General features: G+C 41.1%; 1 protein-coding gene across 2 annotated transcripts in view; it reads right to left on the bottom strand.

The window, feature by feature from the left end:
- The window catches only part of ITGB3BP (integrin subunit beta 3 binding protein), a 288,073-nt gene that overhangs the window by 104,503 nt on the left and 166,408 nt on the right, over positions 1 to 17,162 (bottom strand). The window contains exon 4 of one of the 2 annotated variants that reach the window (XM_069232522.1): positions 1,306 to 1,381. In XM_069232522.1, coding sequence (XP_069088623.1) covers positions 1,306 to 1,381 — 76 coding nt within the window. The remainder of the gene's footprint in view (positions 1 to 1,305; positions 1,382 to 17,162) is intronic. The other variant, XM_069232523.1, reaches the window with a different exon arrangement.

The raw sequence follows: 17,162 nt of genomic DNA, 5'->3' as shown, positions 1-17,162 counted from the left end.
ATTGTGATTGAAGATGAACCAGTGTGTGAAAACATTGTTGAAAGTTGGAATGTTTCCTTTATGGTTATTGCTGGTGTTTTATGTGGTGTATTTAGGAGAAACTCTACATGGCGCTTATTACCGTGATCCAGGCTCCATGCTGGTCAAATATCTTTGAGCCTCTGTCACAGCAGAGATCAAAATAGATCTTGCACTTAGCCAGCACCTTTCTTTGACTTGGAGGAGAAAAGTGATTGGATACAAATTTAAAACATACAGTTTTAAACTAACAAAAACACAGAAATTCATCAGTTATAGTTATCTCAAGTAACTATATCTTGTTCCCTAAAGTAGCTATAATTTGTGCCTCATCAGTAGACCTCATCTTTGTCAAATAGTAACCAATAACCATAAACAATGTATACTTTATAAATTCAAACACAGCAATGTATAATAAAAGCAACTGTCACAAAATATTTTCAAACATTTCTGGGCATATAATTTAACATTTTTTCAGGCCAAAAAGTGCAGCCAAGACCCAACCACAAAGGGTCTCCACACTCCAGTTGAAGCTCGGAGTGCTGTTTTGTTTATTAAAAACTGCCTCATCTTTCAAAATCTGTAAAAAATATGGTAGGTGAGGTCCTGAGTTGCAGCAATGAAATGAGTGACTACTCTGCTCATTTCACAATTACTTTTGTTTCTTTTTATTAATTAATAAAAAAATTAAAAAATTGGGCCGAGGTGCATGCAACTTCCCCTCCCCATGTCAATTAAAGGCTCCGGAGACTCCATCCCCTTGGCCCGATGGCAGCAGTACCCCAGGGACTCTAGCCTCAGGACACTGCAGTTCCCTGCTAGCAAAAGCGTGGGTACGGAGAAATTAAACACACTGCCAGCGCTCTTGAAGGCAGGAAACACAGGTTTGCTCTTCTTATAAAAGACCAATACCTTCAAAAGTATTTTTTCATGGATGGCCATAATAGTGAATGTATTCATATAATGGGATTAAGAGTAAAAAATTACTTCCTGTGCAAAAAATAATCTTAAAAAGACTCATGGCAATTCCGTGTTTATACAGTTATCCTACTGACTTGTTATATAAACAGAAAATATATACTTCATTTGAAATATACAATTGTATGATTTTCCTGCTGTAGCATCTTTGACCAGTTGCAGTAAAACAATTGCCTGTTTTCTCCAAATTAAAATCGCTGTTTAGCCCAGACCTTTTCGCTTCTTAAAGCTGTTGATATAGAAAGTAACTAGTCTGAAATAAAATAAAATGCTGATTGCAGATCACTTATTAAATTGAAATTAACTTACTCGTCTAGTACATCTTTCTGAGTCTGTTCTCTGCTGGGGCGTCCTGCCTCCAAAGGGTGTGAAGAAGTATTCTCTGCTGCGAGAAAAGAAAAGGAGTTAAATGAATTTTCTCACATGGTCTGGAGGCAGTATGAACATATCCTAAGCATTTTCAATGTCCTAACGGAGACTGCACCATAAACGTCTGGAAAATTAGATTCAACTATATTGCTAAACAACCACTGGCCTAGCCAATACGTCAGACAATTGTACGAAGCACTATTGCTTTTTACAATGCTTGTTTCTGTGCAGAGGAGCCAGCCCATACTTAATTGTCTGAAAAAATGACTGCTCCTGAAAATAAAGAAATGCTTTTTTCTTTCCAGATGTTTTGTCCACCTGTGCTCCCCAATGCTGGAGGGACACTTGCTGACTGTAAAATAGTCCTAATGGATTGCAAAGGAGGCTAAAGGACGGAAGCGCACACTAAAAGAAAACAATTGACATCAAAATATGTGATTAACAATGTCTGAAACCTACGGCTGATGGTTTCAGAGAAAAATAAGACAGTGGCTTAACGAGCCTGAAGTAAGTATAGAATATGATTAGTTCATTATGATTCCACAACAAACTTAAAGAGTCCAGTCCTTATATCAGGCTTTTTTTTTTTTAATGCACATTCTATTACACGTCTGGAAACTTTTAAGTATTCTACTCAGTCGTGCATGCTTGCAGAGATAGAGGTGCGCAGGTATAATTGGCACAGTGGAAGTTACCTGCTAATGTAGAATGTTATGGTTTGATGTCGACATGGACATAATATAAATTTAAGAGCCCTGAAGAAGTCCTATGTTAAGGACGAAACGCGTTGGCTGATGTTTCTATGAATTTGCTCCAAAGAGAAGTTGAATAAAAAGAAGATAACAAAAGTGAGGGCACATGATTTTTGGACATTTTATGATACTTTTGGATTTGTGGTGCACTATCTAAATATTTTTTAGTCGATTGATAGTGTCTGCAACTCCTCTTTCTTCGCTGCTCGAGGCCGAGATAAGTGTCATGTTCTACATTCTCTTGTGTTTTAACTGTTTTTACTATATATTTTCTACTGTTTATTCATATTTGCAGCATCCTTTCTATTTTCCCTATTACATTTTGTTATTCAGTCGAGGGAATGTTTCTTTCCACTCCTTCGCAACTGCTTTCTTTCGGTCTGACTCGCTGTTGCGTGTCGGGCTCTCCAGGGGCCATTTCTCTGCCGACGTGCTTGAGCACTCAGCTTAGAACACTTCCTCAGAATCAAGCCGTTTCACGCACGGAGTCTATTGTTGCCTGCAGTTGACACCCCTTTTCAGGGATCTGTACTATTTATTTACTCGACACCCAGTACCACAGAGTCAGTATTTTACATATTTATTGTTCCTACACCCTTCTCAGGGTCTACAATTCCCAACAGGTAATAATTTTGGGACATTTTCTCAGGCACTTTTTCCACAGATACATTTCTTTGCACCAGGGGTGTTAAAGTCCCATTAACTGAAAACCTTACAGCTTTGCTTCCTAATAATATAGACCGGCACCCAGTCTTACCATATTAAAGCATCCTCACTGTTTAAATACAGTAGTATTTATATATAAAAAAAATCCATAATGGAATTAAATGAAGAGGAGGAATTTTTTGATGCTGTGTATGCCTCTATCTATCGTGCAATATCTGAGGCCATTGCTCCTTTGGAGGAACGTTTGTCCCTACAAATTTTGCGAGTGTGCGCCAAGATGTCTACTTCTCCACCTCTCCCTCCAGCCCCTGTTCTTCAGAACCTCCCTGAGGGTCCTACCCCTGTGAAACGTCACATCACGCAGCAGGGGTCAATCAAGATATGTTTGAGAGAATCAAACAAGCTTTCATGTCTGATGATAACCCATCTATGGATACCTCCTCATCCCTTACTTATGACCAGTATTCTGAGAATTATTTCGATCCTGATGAAGAACCTGGCCCTTCCAGACCCTGGCTTCCTTCCTCCCAGGTCCCCCCTGATTCCACCCCTGAGCCTTCCGACATGTTAGACCCCAATGACATTCTTCACCCTGAGTCTTCTGATCGGGCCCGTCTGAAAAAGTTGCCACGTATGTAGCGGGTCGCATTCAGAAACCGTTGGAATAAGAATCACGCAATTGCCTAAGAGCAGAATGTCCTCGCCCTTCTTTATCTGACAAGGTTGCCACGACCCCTGATTTAGACCCCAGAATGTCTACCCTTTTATAAAAATTCATCGAAGATCCTAAAAAGGTATTGACAGGTTCTGGCAGTCCATTAATAACATTTTTAGATATGGATGAGGACGCAAAATCTTCAGGATCGGTTATTTCCCCAAAGGATCTGTCTGGTTGGGCACAGCATGCCGTGATTTTCCAGGGTAACGCTAACTGTGCTCTATCAACTGAGCGCCACTGGTCAGTTTTAATTAAGGTGTACCCTAAGTTAGGTGATCTGGCAGATTCTGAAGCAGGCCCTGTAGCTCAGGGTGGTCTTTTTGGTGAGCCATTTAATAAAGAACTTGGGAAATTTATGAACTACTTCACATCCTTAGAGAAGGCTCAGCCTTCAATCAAAAAAAGTCTTTCCTTCCAGTGTTTTTAATGGGGCCGGTTGAGGCAGGGGCAGCTCGTCCGGCCACCCATATTCTCAAAACTCCTTCAGAGGACAAGGGCCCCCGGTCAGGACAAACTCAAGACCAAACCAGATTTGCAAATTTCTACCCGACCAGAGGCCGGCGTTTCAGAAACCAAAGAAACAGTGGATCATCTGCTCCCGCTTAGTCAGGTAAGAGTTCTCCCTTCTTCCCTTCTAAAAGTACGGGGTCATCTGGCGTATTTTATCCAGGCTTTGGGAGTCGATCACAGCGGATGCATGGGTCTTACAAACAGTCAGAAGCTTTCACATAGAATTTCATGGGAACCTCACACAAGTTGTTTCTCCTCAACCTATTCAGTTTTCCTCTCAAGATGTCGCTCTAGTGGATGCAGAGGTTGCAGCTCTGCTGGCAAAAGACGGTATCTGTCCAACACAACCTCATCCTTGTGGCTTCATAAGCAACCTTTTCCTGGTCGACAAGGCAAATGGAAGCCAACGGCCTGTCATAAACCTTCGCAACTTCAATGACTGGCTTGTCTATCAACACTTCAAAATGGAAGGAATTCACTTCCTTTGTGATGTTCTGCGCCCTTTGGCCTGGTTAGCACGGTAAGATCTAAAAATTGCTTACTTGACCATTCCAATTTTCCCTCCTCACAGACGTTTTCTCCAATTCTTTTGGCATCAACAAACGTACAAATTCACTATCCTTCCATTCGGCCTTTCCTCAGCTCCTTGGTGTTTCACCAAGGTTCTCAAACCAGTGGTGAACACACTTAATTTACAAATCACTATTGATCTCTTACAATGACTAGGTTTCATTATAAACAAATCCAAACCTCTTCTGGTTCCTTCTCAAAAAGCTTTTTTCCTAGGCTTCGTTATAGATTCAGTCTCAGACACTCTAAGTCTTCAATTCCGGAAAATGGTGAAAATTCACTACAAGCTAAGATGATCCTTAGCCAGACAGCGGATTTCTCTGCGCCAAATTGCCCATTTTGTAGGTCTTCTCTGTTCCTTCATCCAGGCAATTTTTCCTGGCCCTCTCCATTATCGAGCTCTCCAACGTCTCAAAGCTGCGCATTTACCCAGGTGGTTTTCTTAAGCTCACATGAAGCTCAGGAGGAAATTTGTTGGTGGCTCTCCAATATGGAGGCCTGGAATGGCAAATCAATTTTTGGGTCAGCACCAGATCTAATCATAGAATACGAAGTAAGCAGATCAGGCTGGGGTGCTCGTTGTGGGGATTTTTCCACGTGCAGATTCTGGTCTTCAGAAGAACAGAGTTTACACATAAATTGTCTGGAACTCTTAGCTGGCTCGTTTGCAGCAAGTGCGGGCCCAAAGACTCTATTCAGACATGTGCGCTCCTGAAGATGGACAATTTTTCTGCCGTCCGTTATATCAACCATCTATGGGACACTCGATCCAAAACCTTGTCAGATCTCGCAACCAGTTTTTGCCAATACTGCCTAGACCGTAAGATCTCCGTGACAGCAGAGTACCTCCCGGGTCAGTTCAACCAGGTGGCAGATTTTCAATCCAGACACCTTCGAGACTCTAGTCTCTGGAAGCTCCATCCAGGGGTCTTTTCCAGTCTCAATGACCATTGGGGTCCATTCTTGGCGGATCTTTTTGCTTCCAGGTTTGATCATCAACTTCCCAAGTTTTACAGCTGGAGGCCAGACCTTTCAGCGTCTGCCACAGACGCAGTTCTCCAGCACTGGACTCAAGAGAACGGTTACGCTTTTCCTCCTTTCAGGAAGATCACTCGCACTTCTGCTCAGATTCATCGCCAGCAGGCCAACGTAGTCCTGATCACTCCCATTTGGAGATCTCATGTTAGGTTTCCAGTTCTTCTGGAACTTTCTTGGGATTTTCCAATTCAACTCCCCCCATTTCCTTCGATTCTTCTCAATCCGGATCATATACCTCACCAATTGATTCTGCAAGGCTTTCTGTCTCTGATGGCGTGGTGAGTTTCAGGGGATGATGGTCGATCCCGGGCCTTTCGGGCCAAGCTCAGGAACTCTTATTCAAAGACTGGGCTCCCAGCACTTCCAAACGATACCAATCAGCTTGTTCTCGCTGGTCTCGTTGGTGTTTGCGACAAAATCTCAATCCCATGGACACTGATGTAGTGCTTATAATCAATTTTTTAGCCAGTCTAGGTACGGAGGGCTTAGCTTACCGCTCTATAAATACTTTCAGATCAGCCATCTCGGCAGGGCATTCTCCCTGGAATGGGTACCCATCTGGAGAATACCATTGCGTGTGGTGTCTTCTTAGTGGTATCAGACTTTCCCTTCCTCCTGAACCACGCTATTTTCCCTTTGGGATGTCAATCATATTTTGAATTTATTTTTGTCTTGGAATCATAACCATTACTTATCCAGGAAAGAGCTGACAGCAAAACTGGTGATTCTCCTCTGTTTAGTATGCTGTAGAAGGGTCTCAGATGTACGAGCTTTGGATATTTCCGACAGACCTTTTTCTCCTTCGGGGGTTATTTTCACAGTAAATAGAAGAACTAAATGTAACACAAGAGTAATTTCCTTTCCTGCTTTTTCAGATTCCCCTAAACTTTGTGTTGTTCAATGCGTCAAAGAATATGAAGAGATGTCTTCGGAACTTCATTCCTCTGGGGAACGTCAGCTTCTTATTGCTCTCAGAAAACCGCATAAAGCGGTCTCATTTCCTACCATTGCACGTGGGTTTGATGGGTAATGCAGGAGGCTGGAACTGATCTCTCTATTTTCGGAGCACATTTCACTCGCGAAGACATGGCCTCCAAAGCATTCACTTTAGGTGCTCGTTTGGAGGATATCATGAATGCTGCTGATAAGCCTCCGGACTTTGTTTTTAAAAGGTTTTATTTTAAACCAGTTCTTGACATGGCTCAGCTTGTACTGGATAAGCTTTAATCCTCGCCTCTGGTCCTGACATAGAATTAAAAATTTCCTAGCTTTCGTAACGTTAAGTTTCAATTCTATTAAGGACACGGAGGTGAGGATTATCAAACCCAATTGCAATCATGATCCCTTCACCCTTGCTAGTAAGTAACATCATACTATTATTTTCAATTGATATCAGTAACAGAATATCCTGTACCCGTTTCATTGTTTGTTAATCGGATTTATTTTGCCTTTCAGGAGGTTTTTATTACTGCTCATTTTCCATTCTAACATTCATTGTACTACTATTTCTCAGGCTCGGACACGGTTAAACAAGAAGTTTGAACACACTTCTCAGCCTGTCTTGGCCTACGAAAGAGGAGTTGCAGACACCATCGATGGACTACTTTGGGACTCATTCATGCCGATTGTCTTTTACCATTCTGCTTCATGTTATTGGATAGGCCTCTTTTTACTTCCTGAACCCTAGGGTTCATGGGATCAGTAGTTTGTTATTGTTATCTTTCTTGGCTGCTATTTATTAAAGTGGAGAAAGATAAGCATAATCCTCACCTCTGTGTCCTTAATAGAATTGAAACTTTCTGTTACGATAGGTAGGAACATTTTAATTCCTGGGGAAGCACTCCGAACAGCAGACTGACCCAGGTATGCTCACCATCGCTGCTTTAGGAGCGGTATAAGTCTATTACAGTGTGTGCATTTCTACCAAAATGCACCCTCTTGTCAACTTTTAATTAAATGTTCAAAATGTTCTGTTTGTTTACATTATTAATATTTACTTGTGCTAATGTGTCTCTAATACACAATTCATTGCCTAACACCTAATATGGTATAGATTAGTGTTGAAAATGAACTGTTGACTATGAATATATTTGTGGTGGTCTTTCACTTCTCAGAGGAATATCAGAATCCCTTAGATCTAAATGTACCCTGTTGACAGGTCTTTCGTAGCCTCCAATATTGATGTTTATTTTGGACTATGCCCAACCTTTGGTGATTTCACTTTGTTTGAAGATCCACAGATTAGGAACAAAGCTTTCAGGGCTAATAAAAATGCAACAGTTTGGACGAGAGGGGCAAAAATACACTGGCCTTAAAGACTATCCTATAAGAGTGCTCGAGTTCCCCTTTGTGCAAATGGAACAGAGTTTCAACTTGTGACATTGTTAAAATTTGCATTAAACATTTTGGGTACAATGCATATGTAACTGCTGGAAAATGCAAATAGAGAATTACCTTGCCATACATAGTAACAAAATCTTGAATAGAAAATGTAGATCACATCAAGCAAAAGGAATACAACATTCTAATTACAGTCTTCAACCTAAATAGGAGTGAATGTTAAATAAAGCTAAATCCATCCACCAAAACTAATGAAGACTGATATCGAGCAACCCAAAAAAAAAAAAAAACACAAGCCCTGGCAAAGTCTATATATAGTTCTGGCTGGTTTACAAGTAAATGTGTTCTGTATTGACAGGTGAGTTTGTGTGCCCGTGTGTGAATGAGACGGTGATTGAATTTAAGAATTAACCAAAAGTTGGATGAATACGTGAGTACATTGATGGCCACCTGGAAAGCTCTTCGGGCCTTGTAAAGCCAAAGTGCTATATAAATTGCAGTACCATCAAATGAGTGAGCGCCTCAGTTCATGGATAATTAAAGGCAGATGAGTGCATAGCCTCCTAGATGAACCAGTGAGCGCAAAGATCAACAGCTGAATACATGAGGGAATGGATGAAAGAATAACGGTATGAATGGATAAGTGAATGGGGACTAAAACAGGCAGAGAAATGTGTTTATTCAGGGCACAGCACAATCAAAAGAAATTACAAGGGGCAGCTGAAAATTGCTAAAAGGGAACCTAGAACTTGAGGGTAGCCACACAAATGAAGACCTGCAAATTTACAGTCGTGCCTACTAAAGCACAGATAAATACGTGCTAAACCCTACAATGCAGAGACGGCAGCATTAACAATCAAACTCAAAATCCTTAAAGAAGGAAAATGTTAAAGACCATGCTGATGCAAGCAACCTGCAAGAGCAGCTCCATCTCATTGACATTTGACTTTAGCACATTTATCTAAGCAAAACATCAGGAGAAAGTGGAGAGATAACAGAAAATCTTACTTCCTGCAGTGGCAACCATAACGTGTCCATGCCTACCACATTTGACTATTGACATTTTAGCTCACTGCAAATGATCAGAAACGTGCTACATCAACAACTCTCTCTACATGGATGCTGTAGGAGGGACTGCCACTCTGCCTGTTGCTTTGTTGTGCTGGCCTGCTGCTTGCTGACTCTGTCCTGGGAAAGGACTGGGCTTTTCTTTCAACATCCTGTTTTCCAACAGCTTGAACCGAGCTTACCTCCTGTTAAGAAGTCTCATTCATCAAAGACTTCACATGCCAGCACCTGGGATCTCTTGCTGAGAGTCGGGACTTGCCAAGTGGTGCCAAATCTAGTTCCTGGGCCCTTGGAAGAGAGCTCTGGTGCAACTAAGAAAAAACTAAGCATATGGACTCCAGAGCGACTTCGGAACCGAGGCCACTGTCTGACTCCGTGTCGCTGCCTTCATCGAGCCGTGGTCCCCACTGAGTGCAACAACCGCGACCTGCAGCACAGGCCCGACGCTGCTGCAGTGCATCCTAAGTCCCATCTCGGCTTGAGTCCCAAGGGCTGTGTCCCAGATGTCCGGTACACCTAAATCTGCTGCAGCACCGGTGGTCCAGTGGTGTGGTCGCGACACCGCAAAGTCAACGCTTTACATCTTGACCTGCTGGATTCATCGACCCTGCCTTGTCATAAGGGATCGGCGCCTTGCCACTAACGTTGCATCACTTCCCCCTGCAACTGAAAGGAACTGACGCCTCACCTCCCCTGCCTTGTCTAACAGTATGAAACTGACACCTCACCTCCCTGGTAGCAGTAAGGAACCAACGTTGCACCGTGTTCAGTGACGCCTCACTGCCCAGACTCTGTGCAACATCTTCATTTTCTCATTGTTTTTCAAGGCACTACACCTGGGGTCCGTGTGACTTCATGCTCTGTCCACACTCCCTCGCAAGTGGCATCAAACTGTTGGAAATGACTGTCAAGACGCTTTGATAGCCCCAGTTGGAGCTATTGTGTTTCTAAGCACTTTACTAAGAACTAATATTTGAAAATTCATATGTTTACTTGTGTATGTTGGATTTTTGTTGTTTTGGTCTTGCTTTACTCGGATAAATATTGGCTATTTTTCTACACTGGTGTGGAGTACTTATGAGGTGCTTTCACTGTGTTACTGTGTGTGTTACAAATACTTTACATAGTGCCTCTGAGATAACCCTGACTGCTTGAGACAAGATACCAAGGGGGTGAGCAGGGGTTATCTTAGCTGTGTGACTCCCTTACCCTGACTAGAGTGAGGGTCCCTATTTGGACAGGGTGAAAACCACTACCAACTAGAGACCCCATTTCTAACAAGTGCAATAAACTTTGAAGCAATAGAAAGAATAATAGCTGTGCAGAAAAGGGAAAAAAATATTTACATTATTCATGGCCATAGAATAAACATTGGGCTTTTGTACTGCAAAGATATTATATATATATATATATATATATATATATATATATATATATATATATATATAAATATAAAAAATATCTGTCATTTTGTTTATTGGCATTACAAATTTTTGTTTATAAAGTACGGCGGCCATTAAAATAAAAAATAAAATATATAAATTGTGATCTATTATGTGATGAGTTGGTTGGTTGATAGGTGATTATTTCTTCAAAAAATTGACACAGCATTACCCGCTCATTATTTGTATGGTTATTGTTTTTATCATGATGGTCGCTGTATATTTTCTTGTTCTCAAAAAATGGATTTCATTAGTAATTTGGTATTCTAGATGTGATTTGTTAATTCTTTTTTGTAGTGCTAGGATTTTGTTATATATATATATATTTTTTTTTTTTCTTTTCTTTTTTCGTTACAATGGTTGCTACTGCGTATTCTTTTAGTATTGGGAAATCCATGTCACCCCTTGAGTGTTGGTTTAGGCGTGATTTGGTGCTCTTTCTTCCTTGTATGGCAGGAGTGTGCCGTATTTAGGCTACACCGTATGAATATGAGTTATTCTAACAACCATGATGGTGATTGTCATGAAAAGCCATAACACAAAAGGTATGAATTTCTGATCTTGTTAATTGTTTATAACAATTTATGTGAATACATAATCAATGAAATCACCAGCTGCCCACTTTATTAGCATATAATTGTGCATATATGGTTGGGCTCATTTAGTTGTGTGTAATTAATACCATTGTGGAGGGGAATAAACATATACCATTTCCTATTATGGATAATACCTTCATATGTGGTAATGATTTTCAGTGGGCACTGCAAGGGTGTTGATGGTTTTTAGCTATATATAACTATTACAAAGTTGAGAAATGAATATCCTCTTTTTTATGTATATAGTTAGTTTTTAAGAAATTGTATATGTTAATTTTGTTATATATATGTATGTACATACATTTTGTGATATTTTCATTGATTATTTCTTTGTGGTCATCTTTTTTTGCTGTGTGTATATTATACATGGTTGTTTGTTCTTAATACTTGTAATGGGTAAATAACATTTGTCTATTTGTGTTATATATTTATTATGTCTGTTTTTCTTAATTGCTTAATATTGGTTATGGGTGTCCCTTGTCTTTCTTAATTTATGGATTAAGTTGATTGGGCATTGTTTGATATGTCTTGTCTTCTTTTTTTCTTAATGAGCACTTATTTCATGTATTTGGTTCTCTATTATACTGAGGACGTTATTTTTGTTATATTACAGCCCTAAAGAAGTCCTGTGTTGAGGACGAAATGTGTTGGCTTATGTTTTTATGAACCTGTTGCAAGAAAAGCAGAATTAAATGAAGACAACAATGTGACGTTCTTTAACGATTGTACTTTTGTGATATACTTAAAAGTGGTGCACTATCAAAATATTAATTATCTATTGTCCCCTTGGGTTGGCACCTTGGCGGCAGGTGCTGTGATTAGTGCACACCTGGAATGATCAATTTTTGCTTCATACTTGTTACATGCTATACACTTTAACAGGTGATAGGGGTTAGGTGCATTGTTCATGTTAACCCGCTGCCAATTTTATTATTAACTTGTCAACTATTAACTTCACATGCACTAGATAGAAGATATACATGTTTGTCCACCTCAGGCAAACACAATACTCCACAGTGATGTAATTCACAACCATGTGACAGATGAAAGAATAGATTCAGAATAGATTCAGAACTCAAATATTTCTCCATAACGTCTGACACTAATACAGGCTCAAGTGAATCTTAAACATGAATGAATCTGCCTCACTGGGTACCTAGGAATAGGTTAAATAATGTTTGTTAAGGGTCATGGAGTGATGATGACCCTTTGAATATCATCAAGCTATTTACAACAGGATAGGTGATGGCAACGTTTGTGAAAACAAAAGCACTTACAAACATGCTGCAATAAGAAGATATTGACTAAAAAAATGTACTCCGGATACTCAGTGAAGGTCCAGAAGTATTACTGAGACTCAGTACTTAATTTCTGCTAGTGGTTGTACAAGATGGGTTCCTTTCATTCAGTTTTGCAAGTTGAACCATTTATCATTTTGCCCTACAACAAGAGAAAGAAGCAAAAAGAAAGGAAGAGGAATAGAAAGGTACAACAGTAACAAAGTTAAAAAGCTGTAATGGAAAGGAATCTGCAAATGTGATGTAAACAGAAGTCTAGGATGATGGAATAAAGGTGAGAGGTGGGATCAATATAATGCATTCATCACTGGGCAGTGTCAGTGGTAGGCTCTTGCGTAATAATTTGGGCACTTTTGTTTTAATAATTTCAGCATCAAAAGCAGTCACACACAGCTCTTTGCTGCAGGGAAAGTAGTTATGCGATCTTGGACCATGCACCAGGGGAGCAAAGGGTGATGGGCACCAGGGGACCAGAGGATGATGTACATCCGAGAGGATCACTAACTTATGCACCTTGGTGGACCAATGGGTAATGTGCTGCAGGAGAGTACCGAGTGATGCACGTTAGGTGAGCTCTGGATGATGTGCCTCACAGAAGCAAAGGGTGATGTGCCTCACGGGACCCATAGATGGCATGACTCACAGGATCACTAGGTGCTGTGCATGAGGTGATCACTTGATGTTGTGCATTCAGGAAGAACTTGGTAACAAATACTTATGGCGAAGAGGTCTATGCACATTATGTAGACACTTAAGAGTGCATAGCAGGTGGCAAAAGTTGATGTACAGTGAAGGCAACACAGACCTCCACTGGCCCAAAGTGGTCACATGTAGAGATGTGTAGTAAGTGAGCATAGGGTGATTAAGGCCTAAGGTGGGTCATATCCGGAATGGGCAGTGCCTCGAGTACTGGCTTCATTTTTTGCCTTCTGGGAATCAAAGTCGCTCTCCTTCAGTTACAAATGCAGTCCTACAATTACCAGAACACAAATAATGTTTCGCAAATCCAATTGGTTATGCATTGGCAAGATGGTTGGATGGGTTCTTTATTACAAGCCTATGCGATACAAACAAAAATGAAAACATGCCATCACATAAATATAACAATATGGATGCGATAAAAATGTAAAACAAATTAACCATCATACAATTTTAATAGAAAACTACAAGTACCTCTTACTCTGCAGGTGTTCTATGAACAGGTTTGGAAACCTTTCTAATTGTAATGCACGTCACAGGCAAATATTTCTATTGACAGAATGAAAAGTATGATAGACAATGACTTAATGCACGTGGAAGACACATTAAACACACAAAGATGACTAAAAACAAAGAATAGAAAGAAAAAAGCATTTGCAAAGTAAAGTAATCGTCCACCAGAGCGGGAAGAGAAACGCAATTCTTTTTAAGTGGATGTGCACGTTACTGGAAAAAAGCCATCACTCGTAATACAATCATAGCTAAAAGTGGACTGACCCAACGCCCTTGCTGTAATGAGATGTATTGAAATTAAGTACGTTTGACAACTGACTTTGTGTTTCACCACTGTGCATATTAGTTGTTCAGTGTTCACCAGTAGCACATTACATTCTTTATTCAGTTTAGCTGCCTATTGGCTTCAATGAGGCATTAGACATTACATTTTGTATTCAGTTTAGCTGCCTATTGGCTTTATCGTGGCGTTAGACATTGCAGTTGAGACATTGCAGATAAGCTGTGCTTTTCCACATGGTAAACCAAGCTTGTGTTTTTCGTATTTTCTCTCACCGAACACTACCATGATAAGGAAGCGCATATTTTGTGTTTTTCTCTAGTGCAGCCTTGGGAAAGACAGCCTTGAAAACTTGGCCAACTTCCAACTCTGACCTACAGTAGTCAGCATGTTTTGACTATTAGAGGGAAGGGCCTGTCAGCAGGCTTTTTCATTGTTTAATCTATAAAAGGTGTCCATGGCAGCAGCGAGGGGAATTTTCAGAGACTTCAGTCAGGAGTGGACATCAGCTGCCTGACCTGTCCCGCAAGGGCGGAAAATCTCTTTCTCGCAGTTGAACAGGAGTCATCAACTTGCCAGCATGAGAAAGATTCTGAGCAGTGATAGGCCCTACGGTGATGAATTTTGACTTTTATTCTTTGCTTTGAAGTTATGCTATAATACAATCACAAATTTGCTGTGTACATTGCAATTGAGAATCACTTTGATATATTTTCCTTTCATTGCTGTGACTATTTTTAAACGTGTGCCTTCAACCTACTAATCTCCTCTCTCAGGAACCTCGTGGTGAAGTAATAATAAATGTCTTCTTTGAACTAAGAAGTGCATTCCAGAGACTGTTGTCAGCTCGGTCATTAGTGAAAGCAAAACATGAGCGAAAAGAAAATGTGAGTAACAGTTAAACAGACCAATGGATGAAGAGGGGTGACAGTAAGTCCCTCTATATCTACTTTTTTTTTTTTTTTTATTACATGAAGATATTGACAGCTAAAATGGTCACTATGCCAAACCTAAATATCAGTACCGTTTAGGTTGATATTTTAAAAAGTCACGGAGGACGTTTTTTAATTTTTTTATTTTTTATATAAAATAACACTTTGTTGGCATTTCATTGCAATCAATCAGTTTTTGTACAGCGCAACTACTCACCTGTGGGGGTATAAAGGCGCTGGTGGTGGGTCTAGGCCTCATTCGAAGAGCCATGTTTTGAGATTCTTCCTGAAGATGGTGAGAGATGGGTTCTGTCTGAGCTGTGAGGTATGCGAAAGATCTTCCTCCAGCAGTGGTTTTCCGGATGCGAAGGGACGGTAGCTAGCACCGAGCTGGGTCAGTCGTAGGTTCTGACGCAGTGGGCTCTGCGGGAGGAAGTTGTCATAGATGTCCTTAATCTTGCAGTGGAAGAAAGTGGCCAGTTTGTCGCAGAGGTGTCTTGCGGGTGGCGTGCTGGTGGCTTCGGTTGGAGGATTGGTGAATTTGTGGATTACCGTGAAGAGTTCTCTCGTGTTGTGCGGGGAGATGTTGATGCGTTCACAGAGAGCGGCTTTTTTTTGCTTTTTTGATGTATTGGTGATGGGTGGCAATGGCGGCTCTGAAAGAGGCGAGGTCTTCACTGGGTTTGCTGTTTCCTCCATTTCTTTTCTAAACTCCTGCAGGTGCGTTTGGATTTTTGGAGTTTGGCGGTGAACCAGCTGGCTTTTTTAAGGACACGCTTGACCGAAGTTGATCGGACGCGGGCTAAGGAGTTGGCGTATTCGGTGATTCAGGAGTTGAGGTTGTATGCTGTGGCGTCGGCGGGGGTGATTTGGCAAGGGTCATGGTGAGTTGCTCATCAGTGATTCTGTTCCATTTCCTCTGGGGGGGCCCGGGGGACGCAGAGGCAGCTGTTGGGTGTGGTGATGGCGAGATGTATGCAGTTTTGGTCGGTCCAGTCTAGAGTCGATACATCACAACATTAACAGAATATTATAAAAAATTTCAGTGCATAATACATTTTCAACAGCAATTCTTCATTTGAGCTAACTTACATTATTTCCGTTTACCATTTTACAAATATTATCATACTTTTGACAGTTATACATGCCACTCTTGTAGTATGTATCATTTGAACAAAGTTATAACACAGATGAAATACCTTTTTTGATATAAACATTTTTGAACTTGCATAGACAAAACAAACAAAAAAATTAAACTCCTTCCTAATAGCTTATCCAAATAAAGGCTCAAGAATGGGTACTGGACAAAGTTTATTGTTGGCTTAGTGTGTGGGGGATGAAACTCTACACAGTGATGCGAGCAGATGGCCAGCAATTAAACTTCACGGTGTGAACCAGTAATGTCAGGAAGAGGGGGGTCATGTGCAGATAAGTAGGCAGTGGTTGTTACCACTGAAGCTTCAATGTGAGCTTTAATGTGAGCTAGTCCTTCACATGGGGACTTTGTATCATCTTCCATAGCCTCGGAAAGGTCTTGGCACAACGCATCCCATTCCGTGGTAATAAGGTACTTGTGGAGGCCCCAGGCTTCTTTGTGTAATCCAGTGCTCTAACATTTTGTAAATTTCTCTATTACTGATTCCCACTTACAAATATGGGGGACGGATGTGGATTTTATCTCCCTTATGGGCATGGGAGCGAGGACAATTTGCTAACCCTTGTGATTGTAATTTCTTCACCGTGTATGGAAACATGCATTCTTTGTCTAACTGGTGATAGTGGATTTGCTGAAAACGGGCATTTCAGTTGATTCTCCCAGGGTACTCAAGGAGCTTCTCCCAGTCTTTTTCGAATAAGGTGGTTTAAGTCATTCTCCCAGCGAAGCGTCACCGATAAGCCTAGGGACGGCACCCATGGTAAAGAGTGCCTACAAATAGCTGTGTAGCTGTGCCCCATAATGCGCACATCTCTGCTAACATGACCCTGTATCTCAAAAACAATCGGGGTGGGGGTGAGGTACAGGGAAGGAAGGGGGTTGGAGCCCAGCCGCATACATCAATAAATTCCCCCCCCCCCTTTTTTTTTTTTAAGAACCCTCGCACTTCTTGGAGCCAGGCTTGCTCCCATCTCATCGCCCTATCACTATCAGAGTCCTGTGCATGCGAGTAAATCATCAGGTGTATCAACAGGTATAGCATGGAGCCTTGTGTAGGCTGCAATGCCTGTCAGTGGCAGTGCTGTGTTGCATGCTTAAGGCAGGAGATGGAGTTACATGGTCTACATGGACACACAAACCATTGTGCAAGCTTTGTTGCTTTAGACCTCTGGGTATTATCCCTACACTCGGAGGTGTAATGTCCTGAAAGCCAGCTCGA

This window comes from Pleurodeles waltl, chromosome 4_2 (genome assembly GCF_031143425.1).
Source record: "Pleurodeles waltl isolate 20211129_DDA chromosome 4_2, aPleWal1.hap1.20221129, whole genome shotgun sequence".
Classification (NCBI taxonomy): domain Eukaryota; kingdom Metazoa; phylum Chordata; class Amphibia; order Caudata; family Salamandridae; genus Pleurodeles; species Pleurodeles waltl.
The sequence above is the reverse complement of the archived record's forward strand: the minus strand, read 5'-3'. Positions and strand labels throughout refer to the sequence as shown.